General features: G+C 39.8%; 1 protein-coding gene and 1 non-coding gene across 5 annotated transcripts in view; both read left to right on the forward strand.

Annotated features, from left to right (window-relative positions):
- The window catches only part of epha4a (eph receptor A4a), a 56,382-nt gene extending 33,739 nt beyond the window's left edge, over positions 1-22,643 (forward strand). For 2 of the 4 annotated variants that reach the window (XM_065267154.2, XM_065267145.1), the window contains exons 5-18: positions 3,162-3,497; positions 6,161-6,285; positions 7,233-7,392; positions 9,111-9,222; positions 13,288-13,346; positions 13,582-13,695; positions 14,006-14,191; positions 17,896-17,957; positions 18,053-18,262; positions 18,474-18,650; positions 18,723-18,916; positions 19,189-19,347; positions 19,649-20,543; positions 21,645-22,643. In XM_065267154.2, the coding sequence (XP_065123226.1) occupies positions 3,162-3,497; positions 6,161-6,285; positions 7,233-7,392; positions 9,111-9,222; positions 13,288-13,346; positions 13,582-13,695; positions 14,006-14,191; positions 17,896-17,957; positions 18,053-18,262; positions 18,474-18,650; positions 18,723-18,916; positions 19,189-19,347; positions 19,649-19,763 (2,009 nt within the window). In that variant the 3' untranslated portion in view covers positions 19,764-20,543; positions 21,645-22,643. Of the gene's footprint in view, positions 1-3,161; positions 3,498-6,160; positions 6,286-7,232; positions 7,393-9,110; positions 9,223-13,287; positions 13,347-13,581; positions 13,696-14,005; positions 14,192-17,895; positions 17,958-18,052; positions 18,263-18,473; positions 18,651-18,722; positions 18,917-19,188; positions 19,348-19,648; positions 20,544-21,644 lie in introns of those variants that run through there. The other 2 variants (XM_065267152.1, XM_065267165.1) reach the window with 2 other exon arrangements.
- LOC135751311 (small nucleolar RNA SNORD73) lies at positions 15,012-15,081 on the forward strand. Its single transcript, XR_010533015.1, has one exon. It is a non-coding gene; the product is annotated as a small nucleolar RNA SNORD73 (small nucleolar RNA).
- Positions 22,644-24,848: the final 2,205 nt, after the last annotated feature.

Raw genomic sequence — 24,848 nt, forward strand, 5'->3', positions numbered from 1 at the left:
ATATATATATATATATATATATATATATATATATATATATATATATATATATATATATATATATAAAATACTTTCAAACTGAGAAAAAAGCGAAACATAACATAAAAACTTTAATCATGATATAGGGCACAGTTTTCTGGTGTGCTACAATCTGCATGTTTATGTATGGGTCAGTGACAAAACGGTTTGGCAAGATGAGAAATGTAAAAAAAATTGTAAACTTGTTTTAAAAGCAGCATCAGGTTTATTTCAATGCACATAGTGTATTTATGTTAATTTTATACAATAATTTTTTTTAATTTGCACCGTTTTTATGAAAGTTAAGACTGAATGGACCTGAAAATGTCAAATGGTGTAACCGCCAATTGCGCCAAAGAATGAGAAATATTAAATATTTTATCCACCTTGTCACATGTAAGCGTAATCATAAAAAAATAATTTTAAAATATAATTTTATTAGTTATTTTTAAATGTAAATTTGAATGCGTTTTTGTAATATTTGTCCTGACATACATATAACAGCTCTGTTTTCTAAATAATCTTTGACAAATTATGTAAAAATTTGTTAAAAAATCTTATTACACTAAACTAGATATTATATTTTATTCCAGTTTTTTTTAATTAAAATATAAATATATTTATTTATATTTTAATACAAAAATAGTAGTTACACCAATTGACACAGACCGTTTACACCACATTCACATTTTTGCAATTATCCCCCAAATATTCTTGCAAAATGAAATAAAACCAGAAATATCAGACTAGGTCCTCAAAAAAGAGAATGCACGCAGGAAGTCATTGACACGTATATAGTTTTACACACACTATTTAAAAATATATACACACATACACAATAATCAAAAGTCTGACTATGTGAGATATTTTAGCCTTAAAACATGGATGTGAACAGTCTGCCCTGCAGATGAGTAATCATTAGACAAGGTCAGGCCGTATAGAAACACATCACTTAGGAGAAGCGGTACTGCCAGGACTTGTATCACACTACATCTGTTCACTTCACACACTCGCGAAGCTCTTATTCTAACGGCCAGAACCAAAAAACAGTTAACAACAAAAACGCACTTGACAGTGACAAATTATCAACTCCTAACCACACCTCTTCTGCGGCGGACTGTTTCTGTGCTAATTCTTTTATTCGTTCCTTCTTTTATTTCCTAATCGAAAAGTTATTGTGTTGGCACTACTTTCACACACTCACTGTGAGTGTGCGGTGAGTTGGGAGGAGTCCGTTCATGATGAGTAAAGATAGATGTGTGTCGGAGCCTGAGGTGACTCATGGACATGATAACAGTCCTCAGCTGGTTAAATAGAGACTTGAAGCAGAATACCGGCAGTCAGCGCGCCACAGCTTTGAGCCGAGATGACGGGGTTAATCATAAAACAAATCATGCATGTCAAATTGCGCTTGTTTTAACACACAAATCACACATGTGTGCACGCGCTCGGGTCCATGAATGTATTAAACTTTCTCTCAGAAATGCAGGCAGGTCAGATATGTTCATGGGTCGGACTTGATGTGTTTTCCAGATCTAAATTCTCAAACAGGCAGCATTCGGGCGACATCGCCCTGGGAACGCCTTGTGTGAGCATGCTTGCCCGAGTTTTCCCCATTTTAAATATCAGGTCTTCTTTCTCACTTTACCGTCTGCATTTTCCTCATTTCTAACTTAATTGAAGCTCTCTTCCCCCAAACCGCTCATATATCCGCCCGGCGTTAACACCTTTATCCGCACTCAACACCCAATACACTAAAGGCGCACGTTTAAAAACGGGATATAAAGGCACAAGGTTGCTTTGGGGGAAAAGGGGAGAGAGAATCGACCCCATTACGCTTGCCAGACTGAACCTCTTTCTCACCTTATCGTATTAAAATGCAGTGAAGCCAGTCGACTTAATCAGCTCCTGTCAATCAAAATGTGTGGCACCGAGCCACCATGGGAGCGCTCGGTTTATCCCCGTCTGCCGGGTGGGTACAGCAGTCACATACTTAATACAGGTTAAACTGAGTTTAAAGACCATTTACACTTAAAGCTCAGCCAAGAGGATTCAATCTAATCCAGACCTGGGTCAAATATGTGTTTGAAGTGATTTAGAGGATATGGAGATAAAAATGGCTTTTGCTGGATAAGGAGACCTCAAGCGTGGATAATCAGACGCATCCTGTTTGAATGCGTTATGAAGTTTTCTACCACTGAGTTGTTTTGATGTTAATCATGTAGGAACGTTTATCGGAAACAAAAATGATAAATGAGCTCTCCTTGATCTAAATGTTTTTATTTTAGTCTTTAGCAGTGTGTATAAAAGAAGACCAGATGAAGAATTTAGCTTTTTTCTAGTTCTCTATGGAGTTACTACGACCACAAGTCAGCAATAATAAGTTATAGATTTCAAACATTTGTTTTCACCATTAATTATTTAAAAACTATGCTCTTATTGCCTGCCAGGAGTTGTCTCATGTGTTTCTGTTTTGAGCTCTTGACACTTAACATAAATGAAAGCATAATTAAATCTCCCGAGCTATAAAAGTGCAACCTCAGAGCAATAAAAGTTTTCCCTGGCAGGGTTCATGAGTCAGTCTGGTACCGCTGATTCAGAGAAGCGTATTGATAATGAAAACGTCACTGCTTTGGAATACCAGAAGTGGCAATGAGGTCAATCAAATTTGCATTTATGAGATCCCTATCAGCAAGTTGCACACTCTCAAGTCTCTCTCTCGCTCTCTCTTTCTATCTCTCTCGGGTTTAGTGTGCATCGCCTGTGGTGCCGGTTTGTTGTAAACGTAATTATCTTTTAAATTCAGCAGCGCCTGGTTTACAAAAACACCACAGAGAAAAACAGCACAAATATGCACATGCATACAAACAGACATGCATGCGTCATAACCCGTAACATCATCCGCCTGCAGTGGCAATAAAAGGGTGTGTACTGGGACGGCTGTGCGTTTGTTTGTCATTTCGGCATCATTGAAGTTTTCTTTGCCAGCGGTGCATTTCGAGCGCAATCTCTGCAGCACTCGTAATCCGTTTTTGTTTGTTCCAAACTTCCAGACATCGCTGCAGCAAAAATGAAGCATAAATCATATGCAAATGTGTCATAATATCTCTAAGCTGTGATTTCTTTTTTTTTTTCTCCTTTAGAACCGCCTTCCGCTCCCCAGCACTTGATTTCCAACGTGAACGAGACGTCTGTGAATCTGGAGTGGACAACTCCGTCCTCCACCGGCGGCAGGCAGGACCTCGCTTACAACGTCATCTGCAAACGCTGCAACTCGGACGGCCAGCGCTGTCAGCCCTGTGGCAACGGCATCCATTTCTCCCCTCAGCAGCTGGGTCTGCGTGCCACCCGCGTGTCAATAAATGATCTTCAGGCACATACCAACTACACCTTCGAGATCTGGGCTGTCAATGGGGTCTCCAAGCAGAGTCCTGGACCAGAGCAGGCAGTATCTGTGACTTTAACCACTAACCAAGCAGGTGAGCGTTTGTGTGGATTATGAGTGCTTTGTATGCTTTAAACCAGGGGTCTTCAACGTGGTGCACGGGGGCACCAGGTTGCCCGCACAGAGACTGTAAGGTGCCCACCAAAGCACATTCTATTAATAGTCTCTATTGTAATATTTATTTATTTATTACATATTTTTTATATTAGCTTGGCTTGGTTTACATATGTTAACATATCAACAAGTGAAATAAAATTAAATCAATAAGTAAAACAAAAAAGTTTTGAGTACACTATATCAAAAAGTAGCCCTCCAGATTGTCTTATCCATTGTGGTAGACCTTGCTCACAAAAAGTTGGCGACCCCATGCTTTAAACATATAAGAAATGCTGGGTTATTTTTAATCCAGCGTTGGGTCAAAAATGGACAAACCCAGTTTGTTTGGTTGTACAGTAATTTAACCTAAGCTGGGTTGTTTTAAAAAAATTGTTGGGTCAAATATACACTTTTTCTGGGTTAATTTAACACAACGGATGGGCTCGACTCTTTTTGACCCAATTCTGAGTTGAAAAATTAATTTTAACATGATCACATTTATTTTCAACATGATCTCACGGAAATGTTTGTGTTATAGTCGCGAAAATTTTGATTAATTTATTCGTGTCCATGGCACGAAATTCAGCTTTTTTTCGTGCCTTGAGCACGAATGTCTTTTTTGTGTCACTCGCACAAATTTCTATAAATAGTTTTTCGTGTTCGTCGCACGACTTTCTTTTTCGTGTCATTTTATGTATTGTTTTCTTTTCCTATTTTTAAATCATTGTCGTTTGGGGTTGGGGTTAGATTTGGGGTTTGGGTTAGGATGTACTTTTATGTATTGTTTCTACATGTTTTTCTTCCGCTTTTTAAATCATTCTTGCCTGGAGTTGGGTTTAGAGTTGGGGTTTGGGTTAGGATGTCTAAAAATGTAACAGGAAGTGATTCTAACCCCAACCCCAAGCCACAATGCTAAGAAAATAGCAAAAAAACAATGAGAAAACAATACATAAAATGAAACAAAAAAAGAAAGTCATGCAACAAACTCGAAAAACTATTTATAGAAATTTGTGACACGAAAAAGACATTTGTGCTCAAGGCATGAAAAGCAGATTTTTTTGTTTTTGAATGTATCAAATTTTTCGTGACTATAACACAACCATCCGTGAGATCAGTTTTTTTAATTTTTCTATTCACATTTATATTTAATAACATTTGGTGGATGTTCCTATCCAAGTAGACAGTTTATTCAAGCTGTGCATTCACTGGGACGTGAACCCATGACCTTGGTGTTTAAGCTTAGTTTAAGCTTTACCAGTTGAGCTTCAGGAACACATTAAATGTAAGGATGATGTCATTATGTGATCTGGAATAAGGCTGATGTGGAGTGTTTGTCATTACAAGTCTGATACTAATCTTAGTCATCAGCTTCATAAATCAACTTCCTCACATTTACATTTAAGCATTTGGCAGATGCTTTTATCCAAAGGGACTTTGTCGGTATGTGTGTTCCCGGGGAATAAAACCCACGACTTGACGCAATGCTCTACCAGTTGATCTACAAGAACACCATTATCTCACCACAAAGATATTTCTAATTATTCCTCGTGTCTCCGAATTTCATTTCGACATTAAACAAGCGCGCGTTGGGTGAAACTGTCCATGTGTATGTTTGCTGGCCGGCCGCATTTGTTTTGCGCTCAGTGGACTGTTAACTTTTACAAGGTGTTTAATTTCAAGATCTTGTGAAAGTGTGAGACAGGAAGTGACATTTGGTCTGGCTTTGGGGACTGCATGTGTAGGAACATGAGGAGCGGTCCAATTGGCCTTCCCAAATGCAGCTCCCAGCCGTCACATCTGTCTCTCCTCGCTTCAAACAGACATTTACTCTCTGACCGTCTGTTTATGGGCTTTTATGGCTGTATATGTGACCCTGTCTGTGAAATTCATGTTAAAGTTTCATCATCTAATAATGAGATTAGAAGCATCGATGTTTGATCTCGCTCTTAGACATGATCTTACTCAATCAAAATGAAAGATATCAAAGTTATATTTTTACAGATTGTACTTTACTTTATAAAGGATGGGGTTATGTAAAATACAAAGACTGAGTTAATCTAAAACTATATGAAACACAGATCTGGCCTTAATCAGTTTTCATAGCACCGAGGAACTGAGCCAGAATCATCTCGAGGCCTGGCTTTAATTCCTCTTGGCAACAGCAGAGGTCCATTGATAAAATTTTAAAGATTACAGATAAGCACATCCTGGCTTGATGACTACATCAATGAACCTTCTGTAGTAACAAAGTGAAACGAGAGAAAAGCTTTGGAAACACTTGGCCGATTCTTGTAGTGCATCAGCAATGGTGATAAAATAGCAAAATAATAAGAAACAACATTTTGGTAAATCTTTTCTTGGAAGGGAGGGCAGCGGTTGCTATAATTACCACATTTTTCAGACGCTAACCTGCATAGCTTCCAAATTGTACTTGTTTTTCTGGTTTTCTCGGCGTGGCGGAGCAAATATCTCCGCTCTCATAGCTCCTTATTGCTTTATGGCGCTAACGTGTTTATGTTTCCCTGAAACAGCTGTGTTCGCCTGTCGGGGTGTTCGTAGCAACACTAAACCTTTTCTCTTTCTTTGCTTTTTCCTCTTCAGCTCCCTCTCCGGTTACCACCATCCATGCCAAGGACATCACCAGACATGCTGTGTCTTTGGCATGGCAGCAGCCGGAGAGACCCAACGGAGTCATCCTCGAGTACGAGGTCAAGTACTACGAGAAGGTGAGATGAATCATGAGAAACGTCCATCATTTCAAAGATCTAGTGCATGTTTATGTACCAAAACAGCACAGGTGGACTTACTATATGCATGTGGATGACCGACTTTGTGGTTGGTACTTGGTGCACCACAATGTTCATACGGGCAGCATGAGGTCAGGTTATATAAATGGTCAAGGAAGTCAGTTCAAAGTTAGGCCTGGTGACATCACATGCCAACAGCATGTTGAAGAGAAGATCCTTTAAAGCTGTAGCTTAAAATGTAGCAATCAACGTCCAGCCTCCACTTAAGACCTTAACAAGAGAAGCATGAGGTCAGGTGCACCAAAACAACAGTTCATGGACAGAGCAGACTGCTCAATCTCACAGCAGGAGTTAGGTGACCCAGGGGTTCGAAACATCGGGAGGTGGATGGACGGGGTTGGGGTGGAGGCCGTTGGGTTGAGAGACTTCTTCTGTCTCTTCTCCTGCTGTGTCCTCCTTTGACTGACTGATTACAGATTGCAGCTCAGATTCTTTTCCTCATATTCTGACACAAACATTAGCACACGCTTGCATACCTTCCCACACAATACCAGTACACAAAGGTTTGTCTTGGTGTGATCCAACGATTACAAGACAAACACTGGGGGATATCAAAAAAATAATAATTAAGCATAGTTCCTTTGCTTGTTTTGGTTCAGGTTTGATGTTGTTTAAGTGGTTTGGAAGTAGTGAAGAAACAGGGGAGTTTTAAACAAGCAAATTCAGGTTACACCCAAGGGAGAGAGAGAAAACAAAGACGGCAACCTCGTTTTTGAACAATGGAGCTGGGGTTTTTCTTACAAAAGCTGACTTTAAACAAATCTCTCCTCTGTTTTGTTTTATCGTGCCCCGATTCCAAATCAAACAAACACGAGGACCAATCCCAGAAGTTTGTTTAACGTTTCCCATTTCTCTCGCTCAATCAGGATCAGAACGAGCGGAGCTATCGGATAATGAAGACCTCGTCCCGCAGCGCCGAGATCAAAGGCCTGAGCCCACTCACTTCGTACGTGTTCCACGTGCGTGCTCGCACCGCCGCCGGCTACGGAGACTTTAGCGCCCCTTTCGAGTTCATGACCAATTCAGGTAAGCCCACGAGTGTGCATTACTGATATGGCATGCAAAATGACAATGGCTGTTTGTTTCCACAATTAGAGACTCGAGTGTTGAGTTTAGGGTGGTTTAATCGCTCATCCGGAAACTTTAAAGTTACATAATTATAGGCTTCCTGTAGGTTTTTCTTTTTTATGATGGCTTCTTTGTTTGCTCGGTACAAAGTCGCTGGTATTTTTAAAAGCACTTGAAAGCGATGGAATGCTTTGGAGCTTTGATACTAAAGTGTTTCAAAATAGAAACTTGAAAAGAGGTTTGCTCTTTACTAATTTACTAGCTGTATCTCTAACTATGGTAAGATACTAACTACTTTATTTACAGTCAATTGCTTCAAAAATCTAATACTGTGAAAAATCATATTTTACGTGCTTAAAATGGTTGAAAAGAGTACATTGTAAAATATAAAAAATGTTTGTTAAATTTGTGCTGTTTTTTGTGGAATGAATTTCAAAGTTTTATTATAAAAAATTTATATTTAGGCTGTCAATCGATTAAAATATTTAATCTAGATTAATCGTATGATTGTCATGAGTTAACTAATGATTAATTGCAACTTAATCACATTTTTATCTGTTCTATATTTACCTTAATATACCAGTTTTCACGTTTTTAATACTCTAATCAACATGGGTGTGGACAAATATAGATGCTTTATGCAAATGTATGTTTATTATTAGTGAAAGAGTCAAAGTAATTTTGAGAAAAAAGTATTTTTTTTAAGGTTCAAAAACCAAATCATTGCGTCCATACCTTATAATCACTGGTAAAACGAATAGATATCAATATATGTTAGACTTTTTTTTTCTTTTATTGTTTGATTGACATTGAGACAGACAGCTTTAAGATCTACTGCAATGCAATGATCTAGTTTAATGTTACACATAAGATATTTTTCCCCAACAGTTAAGCAAACATTTACTTAAGACATAACAGATTATATCTGTGTGAATTCTTGCCAAAACAGATATGTGTAAAACTGTAATTCTGTCTTGGTGTGCATTTATCGGGGTCGCGCGCCTGTGTGCATGCTTCAGATGTGTCAGTCAGCGCGAGGAAGATCGTTTTCGAGTCTTGTCGCTCTTAATAACTTTTTAAACATCAATCACGTCCCAAACTTTATCTTCTTTAATAACTATTCTAACATCAAGCAAGTCGTGCACTTTATTTTTTAATTCCTGCATGTTTAAAAACCAAAACCAAAATCGTAGACGCGCAAGTGGATGGACACATCATTTGTATTAGTTAAGCATTTAGGATTGTAAATCTCTCAAAAAACTTACAAATAAAGATCAGACGTTTGATGACTATTTAGTGTCTAAGACTGCGTCTCAATGTATCCAACAACGTGCTAGGCCTAGGGTCAAACAGAAATTGCATGTTGCGTTAATCGCAAGTTAATAAAATTAGTGTTGTTAAAATAAATTTACGTTAATGCGTTATTAACGTTCATTTGGACTGCCCTAATCTAGCAGCATATTACTATATCCAGTGTTGGGGAAAATTTTTTAATGAAAAGTAACTAAAATATTAATGTGTACATTTATCAAGTAATGCGTTACTTTACTCGTTACTTCAGAAAAGTAATATTATTACGTAATGTGAGTTACTTGTAATGCGTTACCCCAACACTGACCATATCTGTTTGAAACAGAGTAAATAATTTTCGTTTTTTATACTTTGTTTACTCGCAGTTCCTTCTCCTATCATCGGTGATGGTGCGAACTCCACCGTCCTGCTTGTGTCAGTGATCGGCAGCGTGATTCTGTTGCTCATCTTCATCGGAGTCTTCGTCATCAGCCGCAGGTAAGCCACCAGTCTCGATAGAGTGTCAAACGTCTCAAACACTTAGAAACAGAAAACAATCCCGCGTCCCCGTGGGCATCTCTGTCACCTCTCCCTCACCCCGTCTGTCAGTCCATATCAGTGTCTCTCTATCTCTCTCTCTCTATCTGTCATGCCCCTGCCGTCTTTCACTCTCTTTACCCGTCCATCAATCTGTGTCTGCCGGTTCTCACGGCTCTTCCTCCTTAGCTTTTCTTTTTTTCCCCTGTGGTGTAGCTGGTGGTATTGTGACAGGCCGTTGGCAGCTTCGCCTGATTAGCGTCTGCTGTGCCGTGTGTGTCGGAATCCATAGGGAACGTGTCCTGTTGTTTCCCCCCCGAGGGAGTCAGGGACACACGGAAAAGTGGAGGTTGTATGCGCGTCCACGCACGTGTGCGTGTGAGTCCCGCACTCAATCAGAGCAGCTGTCATACTCCCAAAGGCGAAATGTCACGGTTGCTTTACCGTAATCAGACAACTTTTTCTGTTGTCAGACTCGCACTCTTGGCCGGCTACACATCACCACGGATATTATCGGCTCGGTGCTATGTTTTCCTGTCCGAAGTCTGCTATAAATGGCATTGAACACTCCTGCCAAAAATGGTTCTTCAGTGGCATTGCCATTTTTTTTAAACCTTTATTTTTAAGAGTGTATGTTGGGTGCTAGTTTTCCCAGCAAGTTTTACCAGAAAGGACCATGTAGGCCAGGGATGGGCCTTCGGTCCTGGAGGGCCGGTGTCCTGCAGAGTTTAGCTCCAACCATAATTAAACACACCTGAAGCAGCCAATTATGGTCTTACAAGGCATACTAAAAAACTTTTAGGCAGGGGTGCTGAGGCAAGTTGGAGCTAAACTCTACAGGACAAGGGCTGTCCAGGACCGAAGTTGCCCATCCCTGATGTAGGCCTTTAGGTTTTGTGGTTGAACAGCATTGATATGCACTAAACCGCTAACCAAGCTGTTCTTTTTAGCAAGGAAATCTTCCTTCATTTGCGCAAGCTTCTTTCAGACCCAGCCGTTTTCCCAGGCCGAGGTGAGAGCTTCTATTCTTGCAGTGGTTGACATCGTATCATTATCAGCCGTGATAATCATCTTTGCATCCTCAAAGTCTCTGAAGAGTAGCTTTGCCCTCATTCACAGTGAAAATAACAATCAAAGCTAATGAATGGGCTTTTTGTCTTGGCCAAGCAACCATTAAGCACTTCCTCAGTAGAGCCCTTCACAGGACACAAGACTACACCTCCTCAGTGGCTCTCACCTTTGGCCCGCTCCTCTCTACCTTGAGGGGACACCAAACCATTCATTCGTAGAGGGAACGGGAGGGGTACAGCCTCGCACAAAGCCGCGGGTACTTTTGGATAGCACACCTGATAATCTCCTTCTTCCTAAAATAATGTGTACTGGCCGCTCAAACCGATGGCAGGGTCTCCTCCCAGGAAGACTTGGTCCCCTGCAGGCAGAGCTATTTCCAGATTCAACAAAGCACTGAGGCGTTAAAATCTGGTCTTCTCCTCCTGTTCTACCTGTGGATATGCCCTTCTCCCTCCCTCCCTTTCTCCTTTTCCTCCTCCGCTAGCCCCAAACCTTGCCCTTTGTCAGCACCAGAGCGTACTGGAAAAACAATAACAGCAGTTGCGCATTCCTGAAAGTTTTTGGAGTGTGTGTGAACCCACAGCCAGGTGACCCCCATCCACAGCAGGGAGGTTTGTGTTTGGGCAGCGTCCCAGGCAGGGTTGTTATCTGTTCCACTGTTTCTGTTTCGCCCTCTGTGCCCATGAGGAGGGGTCAGAAGTCGGACCTAAGGGGTCAAGAGGTGATTGGGTGAAACGGCAACTTTAAAGATGTGGAATAATAACTCATTTATGCCAATGTGGACAGGTGGAGAGTGATGTTTTAGGGGGTGGGGTGGTTACAAATGGTATTTTGTTTGTATAGGTCATGTGTCACCGACTCTCCATTCCTTTGCCCCGTTCTTGATATTCTCAAATGATTTCACTCATATTCAGATTAGCACTTGATCTATATTGTGCTCATTGACTGATTTTAAGATTTTCCATATGTTCTTCACAATCCTAAACATTTGGTTCCATCCTCGCATCGCCCCAGATTGATTACTACCCTCTTGATTTAAGATGAAAGGACAGTTGACTTTACGAACAAACCTTTTCTCTGCTTTGATGGTCTACACTTTTGGAGGCTTATTAGCCTGACTGATTTTACGACCCTAGTTTTATAGAGAAGACTTTAAAAGGTCATTCAGAAGCTTGACCTGCTACAATGAACACTGTTTGCTTTTATGAACCAGACTGCTGTCTCTCACAAATGTGCCAGTTTATCTGCCTGTGTGTTTTGAAGAAATGTTTAGCTGTATTTCAAGGTTGCTCTTTCATGTAGTAGTAGACAATGGAGTACTTGGAAAATAAATAGAAACTAATTGGACAGTTGTTGAGATACAATAGCTGGGTTTTAATCGAAACGTGAAGCAAATCTTTTCAAAATTCGCAAACAAAATTAGGTACGTGTCCATCAAGTTGTTCAAGGAAATGACGGTGGTATTGGTAACCAAGTAACCAACAGGAAATCAAACAATGCATGCTTTAGAAAAAGACAGCATTTAGTTACGATTTGGCAAGTTATAAATTTACTAGCAGTGCAGGTTTTAATTGCCAAACTGAATGTTGTGCACAGAAAGAGAAATGCAGATTTTTTTTGATGCAGTCACTAGCAGCCAAGTGCATTGCGACAACGTCGAGCCCCATATATGGGAAAGACAACGTCAGCTAATACAGCTAGACGATCAGTCACGTTGGTTTAATGTTCGCTATGTCCGAATTTATTCAGCACATTTACTCTTTTTCGCATAAGTCAAAAATAATCTCAAGCGAGCGTTAAAACATTTTTGCGAATTAAGGAATTTTTTTATCTCCCATTTCCATCACTCGTTTCTTATACGATACTGTAAAAAGCACATAAAATCAGTGTGATGGAAACCCAGCTAATGAAAAATGGTAGGCTATGAGGTATAATAATTTAATAGAAATATTAAAATCTGTAGGTTTTCATAAGACATCAGTGCACAGTTGTGATATCTTCTGAAGTCATTTTCAGGAGAAAAATGTGAGAAGCGGAACATTTAAGCGAAAGTCTCATTTTTACCCTTCATTCAGTCTCATTAACACTGAGAAAAATGAGAATTAAAGAGAGCAAATTAGATTAAATATGTGATTTCTTTCCTTTACAATGGAAATTGTATGCACCTCAGTGGTAGGGGATTGCGTCAGCAGTGCAAAAGGCCATGGGTTCGAACCCAGGGAACATGCATACTAATAAAAAATGCATACCTTGTAAGGCATCAATCAACAGAAACTCTTCAAACCTGGAGCAACAATAGATTATTTAGGAAAAATTTGTTTAACAACACCGTCCAATCCAAAATATAAAAAATGAAAATCCGCAGACTATTAATACTTTATTGACACATGCAACGTTGTCCACTGACCTTTATCAGACATTAACATACTTTATTTTGGGCTGTCAAAAGATTTGTCACTATTAACCGCTTACAAAATAAAAGTCTGTTTTTGCATAATATATATGTATGCAATATGTGTAATTATAAATACGCACACATGCATATATGTATTTAAGAAACATTTACATGTATATAAATACAAACTTATTTCGATTTTAAAATAGTTTGTATTACATATATAAACAGTGTTGGGGGTAACGCATTACAAGTAACGTGCATCACGTAATAATATTACTTTTCTGAAGTAACGGGTAAAGTAACGCATTACTTTATAAATATACACATTAATATTTGAGTTACTTTTTTATATATATATATATATATATATATATATATATATATATATATATATATATATATATATATATATATATATATATATATATACGAATTGAAAAGGTATATATAGTATACTGTATATTGTATATTCCTTTTAAGGCATAAAAGCGTTTTCCATAAATGTAATGCCAATGCAACGTAAATGAATTAAATGTGTCTCATCTTTGTGTTAACAGGAGAAGCAAATACAGCAAAGCCAAACAGGACTCTGATGAGGAGAGACATTTACATCCAGGTAATGCAGTTATACACACAGAGATATATTCTAAAATTTGTATATATCATTTTGAATAAATAACGTGTGTGAATGGGGAAAAAGTGTGGTACTGTGCTCTCAGTGTGGTGAAAAACGTACAGAAGCCAACCAGAGAGAGAAATGGAAAGCAGATGTTGTATATACATCACATTCTCTTCTGTCAACTTCAAACATATAGTCATGTCTCTCTCCCCTCCTTTCCGTCTCTCAACAGGGGTCCGGATCTATGTGGACCCCTTCACTTACGAGGACCCCAACCAAGCCGTCCGTGAATTCGCCAAAGAAATCGACGCCTCCTGCATCAAGATCGAAAAGGTCATCGGCATCGGTGAGCAAACAGCCTGCTGTTTTCTTTTCCACGAGCGTAGCACGACCGCAACTGTTCGGGCTAATTCACATTGTCCCAACAAACGCCAAATTCCAACGGTTTGTTGAATCAGCGTGTTAATGTTTGTCGGGACGCTGTGAAAATGATTCGGGCTCATTCGGAATCCATTAACCTTTAGAATGTTTAAAAAGTTGGCGTGTGCATAAACCCATGTTTATAGTCAAATGTAAACTCGGTGTTCCAGAGATACTTCATGAATCACTAAATACCACAAACATTTTTGATTCGAACCTGATTTTTCCGTCTAAAGGAGAATTCGGGGAGGTGTGCAGCGGCCGTCTTAAGATGCCTGGAAAGCGAGAGATCTGCGTGGCCATAAAAACCCTCAAAGCAGGATATACTGACAAACAGAGGCGGGACTTCTTGAGCGAGGCCAGCATCATGGGTCAGTTCGACCACCCCAACATCATCAGACTGGAGGGAGTCGTCACAAAATGTAAGTACTTTGTTTTGAGCATCTATGATGACAGGCAAGCTCGTTCACCATAGCCTTTCACCTAGATATTTGCTTATGTTTTGCATATCTTTTGTAAATCACCGCCTGGTTGATTTTACAATTCAAGCTTGAGGATGTGTTTAATGAAATGTCTTTCATAAGCTGATGCTGTGGTGCACCTTGACTGGTCGGGTTTGTGGAGCAGGTGAGAAAGCCTGCAAGCTTCAGAAACGGAAATATATTTTTATTTAGCTTAAGTATGTACGTAACTTAATATTTGTGACCCCATCTGTGAAATCCAGGCTTTTCATATATGTTATCCATCTCCCATTATTCACATTTACTCTTTTTTTTATAAATTATAAAATTAGTAGCATCAACATTCAATGTCACTCATTGATCTTCCGTTGATTTTTAATTTTTGCATGACCTTACTCAGTCAGTATTAAAGATATCAAAGAGTCCCATTTAATAAAATATATTTGAAGGAAAAGTGTGAGATAAAAAGACTTGTCATATTATATAAAAGCATAAGTAAAGTCTGCCAACCAAACCTCCAAAAAATATATGTGATATATTTGTCAAAGATGTATTTAAAAAAAAAACTTTCACATGGCGCTTTGATGTGACAACTTTACATAAAATTTTCTACATTTATAACATTACTTTTTTATATATTTAGATTTATTTACTTGAAACATGAAAAGTTTATTCGCGTACAAAATAATTCTACATTCAAGATATATTCTCAAAAAAATAAAAAATGTATATCTTATGCAACTTTGCTTCTCTTTTAAATGTATCCTATTTTAAGGGTGATAAAAAATGATCAAAAAATGTTTTTGTCTCAGCTGATGGTTTGTGACATTTCAACTTTTGCTTTTATTTTTATTTATCAAAAGCCCTTTACCCCTGATTATGTTTCTCCTGACTGCATCTTAAATGCTTTCTGGAACCATGCTTGAGAAATGACGCACTGCCTGTCATTTAGATTTGATGAAAATCAAACCTATCTTCCTACCAGTACGTAATCTTGGCTAGCTGACAGATCTGACATCAAACCTTTTAATATTCCTATATCGATTGAAAGTTGACTCTCTTTCATATGCGTACAACAAACCTCCAGGGTGCCGTTGTGGCCGGCCCTCACCCGGCAACAACTTAATATATGCAGAAAACTTTGTATGTGTGTATGTGTGTGAGGCATGATTTGCATCGGATGGGTTCGGATTTGACAGCAGCATAGAGGAAACACCCTTAGTGTCTTCTCACAGTGATGGCTCTATGATGGCAGCCCTGGAGAAACACAAAGATGAAGATGTTTTTTAAGATTCTTTCAGTGGACTGTGATGGGTGAGGGTTGCATTCACATGAAGGGGCTTCTGCAGACATGTAACAATCCCAGCGAGTCACATCTTTTCTCCAGACAGCCCTGGCGAATCCCAATTCGCTCTCTGATGCATTAGGGAAGGCAATGCCAACAGATGGGTTACAGAGAGAGAGAGAGAGAGAGAGAGAGAGAGAGAGAGAGAGAGAGAAAATAGAAGTGAGAAAATGTAAAAGAGAAGAGACACAATAATTTGCATGTCTTAAAGAAACTTTATTGCTTTCTTGACAGTTTACATAATCATAGTACTGGATGGATAGACAGACAGACAGACAGACAGACAGACAGACAGACAGATAGATAGATAGATAGAACAATGGACGGACGGACGGACGGACGGACGGACGGACGGACGGACGGACGGACGGACGGACGGACAGACAGACAGACAGACAGACAGACAGACAGACAGACAGACAGACAGACAGACAGACAGACAGATAGATAGATAGAAACATGGATGATGGATGGATGGATGGGTGGGTGGATGGATGGATGGGTGGATAGATTTAGATGATAGAAATATAGATGGATGGATGGATAGATAGATTTAGATGGATAGTAACGTGGATAAATAGATAGATTGGTTGATTAGTAGATTGATTGATAGATGGATGGATGGATAGATAGATAGATAGATAGATAGATAGATAGATAGATAGATAGATAGATAGATAGATAGATAGATAGATAGATAGATAGATAGATAGATAGATAGATAGATAGATAGATTAGTTGATTGGTTGATTGGTTGAAACATAGATGATGGATGGATGCATGGATGGATGGATAGATTTAGATGGATAGATGGATAGATGGATGGATGGATGGATGGATTTAGATGAATAGAAATATGGATAGATGGATGGATAGATGGATGGATGGATGGATGGATGGATGGATAGATAGATTTAGTTGGTTAGAAACATGGATAGATAGATGGATGGATGGATGGATTTAGATGGATAGAAACATGGATAGATGGATGGATGGATGGATGGATGGATGGATGGATAGATAGATAGATTTGAATGGATAAAAACATAGATGAATGGATGGATAGATTTAGATAGATAGAAACATGGATAGATAGAAACATATAGGAAGATTGATAGAAACAGATGGATGGATGGATGGATGGATGGATGGATAGATAGATAGATAGATGGCCGACGGACGGACGGACGGACGGACAGACAGACAGACAGACAGACAGACAGACAGATAGATAGATAATTTACAGTTTTATTAATGTAAAAATTATAACAGTAGTACTTATAGCAGAACACAATTTTTATTTATCAGAAAACTAACGCTTAAACGATTTCTAAACTAGTTTTTCCTTCTATCGAAGTAATACTTTAACCCAACAATCTTTAAATGATTACTTTATAAGATGCTGCCAAGGTACTTTCAGACAGCTCGAGATAAAAAAGTGATCTGTATAATCCATCCGACTGCAGTAACATCCTCAAGCGTGCTAAGCAATCTCTTTTAACAAGGTTGCTGTCTCATAGCTCGCTCAGAGAGCTGTGTTACGTTGTGTTTATTATTAGCAGCCTGTCTCCCATAATCCTTTGCTAGGCTGAAGTAGTGTCTTCCGGAGAACTGTTATTACAAACAGACAATGGCAGCCCTTCTCCTCGCAGCCTACGCCTCCAACAGGGCCAATTAAACCTGTTAAATAAATTACTAATGATGTAGAAATTGTCCTAAATAAATAAAGACAAAATGCCCCTAAGCCTCGGAGAGGAGGAATGAAACGCCATGCCAGGCATCCTCGCATTACACATTCACAGACGGGCATGGTGGGCACAGTCTTTTATGCGCTGGCACTAAACGCAAGATTGTATTTGCATAATGAAGGCACCGCTCGAACATTGAAATGATTCCTGGGAGGTAAAGCTCGTATGTGTGTATGCGTTTGTGAGCGGATCTGTGTAGGTGTGTGCGTGTGCCATTGTCCTCAATTGTAAAGCCCCTTCCCTCCTTGCTTTCGGCTCTGTGAGAGGACCCTACGTTGCCTTGGCTCAGTAATGACTGGCAGGTAATGTGGGAATCCAGCCCTGATAGCCTCCAGCAACGGCTGCATTCAGTAAACAAACCCACACAAAAATCCCCCTTGCAAACAACAGGAGAGGGGTGAGAAAAAAGGAGGGGCTTGAGAACCAACACTTTGATTAGGAAGCGTCTTTTTTAAATGCGATGATGGGTTTATGCATTGGCTGATGCTTTTATTAAAAGAAGTGCATACATTTTTAGAAGCATGTGTGTTCCCTGGGATCAAAATCCTTAACCTTTTCATTTCTCTGTGCAGGTAAGCCGGTTATGATCATAACCGAGTACATGGAGAATGGTTCACTTGATGCTTTTCTAAGGGTGAGTCCCACTACATCATTTTAAACGTACTGACATAGTCATAAAGCACTCTGGTGTAGTGAAATGCATCATTTACCTTGAATCTCGCTCTTTAGAAGAACGACGGGCGTTTTACAGTCATTCAGCTGGTGGGCATCCTGCGCGGCATCGCGTCAGGAATGAAGTATCTGTCGGACATGAGCTACGTACACCGTGACCTGGCGGCACGCAACATCCTGGTCAACAGCAATCTTGTTTGTAAAGTGTCTGACTTTGGCATGTCTCGAGTTTTGGAGGAAGACCCAGATGCTGCTTATACGACCAGGGTAATTCTAACAAATCTTGCTTCGTTTTGTGTTTGCAACCCTAACACATGCTTTTAGATTAGTCCTAGCATTTAACCCGCATGCTTAGCTTTTAGAAATTACAATACTAACCCCAACGTCGTATGCTGATCGTACGTGCTTGCATGCGTGTGTATGTGTGTGTGCGTGTGTGATTAACCTCCATGCATGTGTTTGCTATCTCTTTCAAAAGGAATTAACAGGAACCTATCAATCACAGGGAGGCAAGATACCCATCCGCTGGACCGCCCCCGAAGCAATCACGTATAGGAAGTTCACCTCTGCGTCCGACGTGTGGAGTTACGGTATTGTGATGTGGGAGGTGATGTCATACGGAGAGCGACCCTATTGGGATATGAGTAACCAGGATGTAAGTGTTGCAACAGGATATCGAAATCGAAGCTGAGCTTCAGTGTTTAAATATTTTCCTTGGATCTCCCAGGTGATAAAGGCTATCGAGGAAGGTTACAGACTGCCTCCACCCATGGACTGCCCCGTTTCCCTGCACCAGTTGATGTTGGACTGCTGGCAGAAGGAACGGGCCGAAAGGCCAAAGTTTAGCCAAATCGTCAACATGCTGGATAAGCTGATCCGCAACCCCAACAGCTTGAAACGGACGGGGGGAGAGCTAGCCAGGTAATGCGATTCGCTCCATACTGAATTACTTCCATAAATGTCATGCTCATGGTTTTAGTGTTATATTTTAAAGGTGATGGATTGATGTAAATATACTTTTCGCTGTGGCACATAAGTGCATGTTACATGCACGACTGGCGATGTTGTATAAATGTGTTCCAAAGAAATGATGCATAAAACTATAAAATCTTTTATAGTTCTTTCGTAAGTTATTAAAAGTAGGCCGAGCCAACCATGAGACTACTAAGCGCCCCCCTTATTCTTTTTTCTAGACCCAACACCACCCTCTTAGAGCCCAGCAGCCCCGAATTCACGTCTACCCTGGGAACAGTCACCGACTGGCTGCAGGCCATCAACATGGAGCGTTACAGAGACAACTTCACTGCCGCAGGCTACACGACCCCAGAGGCTGTGGTCCATATGACACAAGAGTGAGTCATGTGATCAAATTTTGGGGTGTTTGATGTTGGACATGCTTTTGATTAATGCAAGAAAGCTTTTAAATCGGGAATACCCGGCGCTGACACATGGCTTGGGTAGTCACAGTTCCGTGCAAAGCCCATATAGATCTCAATGGAGCATTTCCTAAGAAGTTCTACTTTGCCTTGCAAATGTTCAGCCAGGATTGAGTCCTTGGATTTCGTGTTAAAAGCAAATAATGTTTCTGTTGGCAATTTAGATGAGAGCGATCGCCTGTTTTCATCACTTCTGTCTTGTGTTTTATTGTAACAGAGACATGACGAGGATAGGGATCTCCACCACGGCACATCAGGACAAGATCCTCAGCAGCGCGCACGGAATGTTGTCCCACATGCAACAGATACAAGACAGGATGGTTCCTGTCTGAACCCACGGGATAGGAACACAAACTCGAAACACGCTTTTTTATTTTGTTTTTTAAGAAAGTCCATTTACCTCATCCATGCACTTTAAATTAAATTTTGGTAATGAATGATAAACAAACAGAATAAAGATTTCAGAGGAACGATACAGCACTTTTTCTCAATGCCATCATCACTACCCGCCGAGAGTCAAAGAGGATTGTCCCATGCTGTACTGGAAATATTTCCGAGGAAGCTTTTGATCAGTTCCTTCATTTCAATGAAACTACGAAGGAGTTTCTCTGTTTCTTTTAACTGTTTAATTTTGTACGTACGTCTCTGTAAGTAATTGTATAAATAGTACAGAATTTTTTTTTGTACGAGTACGCTCCTGCCATTTCACTCGGATCGTTACGCTCAAAATGGAGGCGTCGACGATACAGATTTTACGCACTCTTTAATGCGGAGATTTTCCTCAAAAGAATCTATCTTCCCAAAGTCCACAATGGAGGACTTCATCGGGCTTGTTCTGGAGGTCTTCCAGGTCTCCCCACCCTCAGAACGGAATATCTTTCCCCACTCCGCCATTCTCCACACCGCTCCACTTGGCTGGGAACTGTCGGAATAGAAAAATCTGCACTCCGTTTACATCCCTCTCTCTCCACCTCGGTCTCCACGGTCCCCTTGTACTTTTCCTCACTCTCTCGCTCCATCTACGTCTCTCTCCCGGTCTCCGGAGACCTTCAGCAGGCCATGAAATCAACACACGTCTCCCTTACTGGATGTTCCATCAGAGCTGAGCTTAGGTAAGCACAAAGTAACAAGTCTGTTTATGAGTGTTTACGAGATCTGCTCTAGTTCTTCTGGGTCCCCTGCAGTTATTTATCCACTCATTAGGTGAGATTAAAACCGGCGTTGATGAATATCTGGATGTGCAAAGACGTTTGATGGGATGAGCTCGAAAAGAAAATGTTTTTTCTGTGATCCTAGCAAACAGTCATTTTAGTTTCCATACTCTGAGGATTACTTTAATTACTGCCGTGTGTGTGTGTGTACAGGGTTGCCCGCAGCACTTTGCAGTTCGGGCGGCCCGCCTAAGCTGGGAAACTCTACCGCCTTACCTAAGTCGTCAAAAAAAAAAAAAAAAAAAAATTTGCTGCACAAAAGACCATCAAGTGCATCTCGGAGAATAGCTCTGTCTGTATCTCTGTCTGTAGGATAACTAGTAGCCAGTTGATAAAACATATCGGAAAATAGTGCGGACGCGCTTCACACTGCGAGCGTGCACGCGCGCCACACAGCCGAAATGGTCCGTCAACTGTCTGAAAGATAAAACGCGTGTCCGTAAGAACTGTAAGCATACTTATGTTTTGGGTTTATTTAAGCCTGTTATTGTATTAGTCTATAGTTCTTGCTCATTTAAAGTAAGTTAGCAGGTGATTTTGTTGTTTGAGCATCCTGCTGGCTATGTTGCACGTGCCTGTTGATTCGATATATTTGTTGAGCGCTCTTGCTCACGTTATTTATGTGCATTATTTACATGCTACTAATAAATAGTGCGAAATGATCAGTTTTTAAAATTTTTGCGCTATCTATCATCGTTCGCCAGACGTTCTACAATTCTGCTTCAGTTTGTGTTTATTAACCCTTTAGTTTCACTTCATCATGCAGCTATTTTCGTTAGAGGTATCTGTTAAACACATTTAATTTGTTAATAATCTATGTGTTCATTTTCTGTCATAGTTTCTTCAAAATTTAGTTTTATTTGAGTGTTTTAATTCAAATATTTTCACTTACATCATGCATACGCCCCACCCCTTTGATCTGCCAAATTTTCTGCGGGAAACCCTGATGTATCCTGGCTTTGAATTATTTTCTCACTTTTCTCTCTCTCTCTCTCTCTACAGAATCATCTTCATACATCTGCTCCTCTGTGTGATGTACACAGTCACTACAGAACAACATTTTCCTGACACCGGGACAAAGGACTTCAATTCCCATGATTCCTAAAATGGTTACGCTATCGGAGAAATGACAAACAACCCATGGAGCGGTTGAGAGCCCTACAGTCATCTCCTTAGAGATCCAATGAGCGATTATAATGAAAAATTTCATCTAGTGCCGTGATTCCTGACAGAATTTCTTCCAAGTCTTTGTTCTCGGTGCAGTAAGTTTCTTTCCGAATTGTTTTGAGACATACAGGACTAAAAACTCTTGTGGAGACCTGCATTCTGGATTTGTTTGCTATATACGCTAAGACTGCTGGTTTTTTTTTTTGCTTTTTCGGCAAGACTGGAGAACCTAACATATGTCACATTTCCTCGGACTCCAGCATAAAGATTCAAACGGCTGAAAGGAACCTGAAAGAGGAACGTTTAATTTGTACCCAAAATGAACTTATTAAAGGAATGTTTATGAGAACGAGGGGGGACGACTTAACATTTCAACATTCGTGCTCTGTTACATGTCAACTAGATTCATTCCGTCCATTTTAAGACTTTATTCTGAGGGAAAGGGGCGGTCCTTGAAATACGTTTCTTTCTTCCTCTCATTTTTTGTTTTAGCTTTCAATATTTCCTCCTCGCTGTTTGGTGTCAACCGTATGGGACCTGTCTGGAATATGCAATGAATGTGAGAGGAGAGAAATACAATAGAATGTACCGTGCCATGTCTCCTAACGTAGTTTATTCTGGAGAAATCCACTAACAGATCACTTTTCTCCGCCGTTCTAGACATTTAAGTTTAACGTTGTGTATAATTGTCAATACTGTCATCGTCTTTTCCATTTTTTATTTTATGAATTTAGGTACATGAAACATGTCATTTATTTATGGTCTTTTTTATCTAGTTTGTAAATTGTAAAATAGAGCTATGAGAGAAATAAATGATTGCCAAGTGCATTGTAATTAATGTCTTAAATGATTTATGTGAGCAATTTTGTTGAACGATCGCTCGCTAATTCCCCAAAACGAATCGCTGGAAAGGTTAGCCGTCTGGTCGGTTATTTGGATGGGGTGTCTCTCGCGCGGAGAGAAATGTTTATATCCACGTAAAGTGCCAGCCGAGGGTGAGAGAGGACATTTGGCTCGGTGCGATGCTGGTCACATAGTTCCATTACATTTTGGCTGGGGTTGAAACGGAAACGGTGGAGTCGAATCTTGTGGTATAAACAGGTTCGTCTTTCTTGCCAGCAACATTTCGATTTTCTTTTCTCCGTGCAAAAAACTCTTTCAGCCTGAGTGTTTGTGTAAACGCTAATGCTGATTGTGGGTAAAAGCGACTTGGCAGGGATAACCAACACATTTAAATCGTATCGAAAATATAAGGAGAAAAAATGCGAAAATTCTCCCCCGTAGAACAATTTCAACAATCAAAGCGTATTATGATGAAGCGTCGATAGGAGAGGGGGCGGCCCACGAGTGCCTGCGTTTCGTCAGCCTTTCCTTTCTTCCCCTTCCTTTTTTCCTTTAAACTTTTTCCTGTCCTTTCTGCACTCTGAATGAGTCGTAATACAGCCGCTTTGGCACAGTGCGCCTGCTTAATCAGTAAACATCTGTTTCCCACAGCCGTCCCAGTCGCGATGAGGGCTGATTGTGGAAAGCCTTTGATAAATAAAGGAGAGGAGAACACGTAATTTTAGAGTCCAAGAAAACCCCGCCGTGAGCCAAGCAATGTTTTTCCTCTGACAATCATTCTAATGAGAGACGCATTCATTATGCATGTATTTAGACGCCCGTCACCCTTGAAAAAGGAAGCGAGAAGAAACGCTAAACTTCGCACAGGGAAAGACTCACCAGAATGAATTCGCTTGATATCTAATGAGGACGAGAAGCGGCATTCCTGCAGGATGAGAAACAGGAACTGGAGTGTTTTGATAGCTCTCATTGAGGTTTAACGGGAATGGTGTGGACCAGTGTTTAAAAATGAAGAGGGTGGTGAGGGACGGCTGGAGCATGGCTGAAGACCCCAAACAGCTTACAGCTGCGCTCCGAATGAGTTATGATACTCAACCAGCTTTGGAAATCCTAGTTTGATCCTTAATCTTAACCCTGAAATATCACAATCACGTTCAGGAGCTATCAGGTCATAAGTCACGTCTTACATTTATAAGAACACGTGCTATCTGTGTTCTGTTATCTCCGTGTATTGTAGTTTATATCAGTCTTCAGTCGCCGTTTTATCTGTTCTTTTAGCAGTTTCCAACACATGGATTTAGAAAAAGTTGTAAATGTCAAACAAAGAAAAGATAAAGTTGAAGTCTGGAGCAGTAGGAATTGTTATTTTCTGTGCAAATGAGATAATGTCTTGCTAGCTAGGATTTGCTAGAATATAAGGAAACATACACTGTAAAAAGAATAAATAACTTTTGCATTATTTTTTAAGATGCGATGAAAATCAAAAAACAATTTACTTCTGCTATGCTGAAAATGTTTTTTCTTGGGTGACTGAATTAAAAAAAAGTGCTATATTTGGAAATACAGTATGGGGGTAAATCATGCAGCAAAGGTTTTGAAAGCAAGAAGCAAAAAAAAACATAAAACAGCAAAGGAAAAGTAAAAAAAATGTAATGTAGAGGTATTTTTTATTTTTACCTCATTGGCAATAATATCCTTCCTGTTTTTTATTTTTATTTTGCATATTTAAGGATTAGTCAATTTTCTTAAAAAAAATCCAGATAATTTACTCACCACCATGTCATCCAAAATGTTGATGTCTTTCTTTGTTCAGTCTAGAAGAAATTCTGTTTTTTAGGAAAACATTCCAGGATTTTTTATATTTTAATGGACTTTAATGAACCGCAATACTTAACAGTTTTAATGCAGTTTAAAATTGCAGTTTCAAAGGACTCTAAACGATCTCAAACGAGGCGTAAGGGTCTTATCTAGCGAAACGATTGTCATTTTTGACAAGAAAAATAAAAAATATGCACTTTTAAACCACAACTTTTCGTTTTCCTCCGGTCCTGTGAAGCACCAGCGCGACCTCACGTAATACGTCATCACGTCAAGAGGTCACGGATGACGTATCGAAACTACTTCCTTTGAAGCTGCGTTGAAACTGCAATTTTAAACTACATTAAAATTGTTAAGTGTTGGGTAAAGTCCATTAAA

This window comes from Paramisgurnus dabryanus, chromosome 6, assembly GCF_030506205.2.
Source record: "Paramisgurnus dabryanus chromosome 6, PD_genome_1.1, whole genome shotgun sequence".
Taxonomy (NCBI): Eukaryota; Metazoa; Chordata; class Actinopteri; order Cypriniformes; family Cobitidae; genus Paramisgurnus; species Paramisgurnus dabryanus.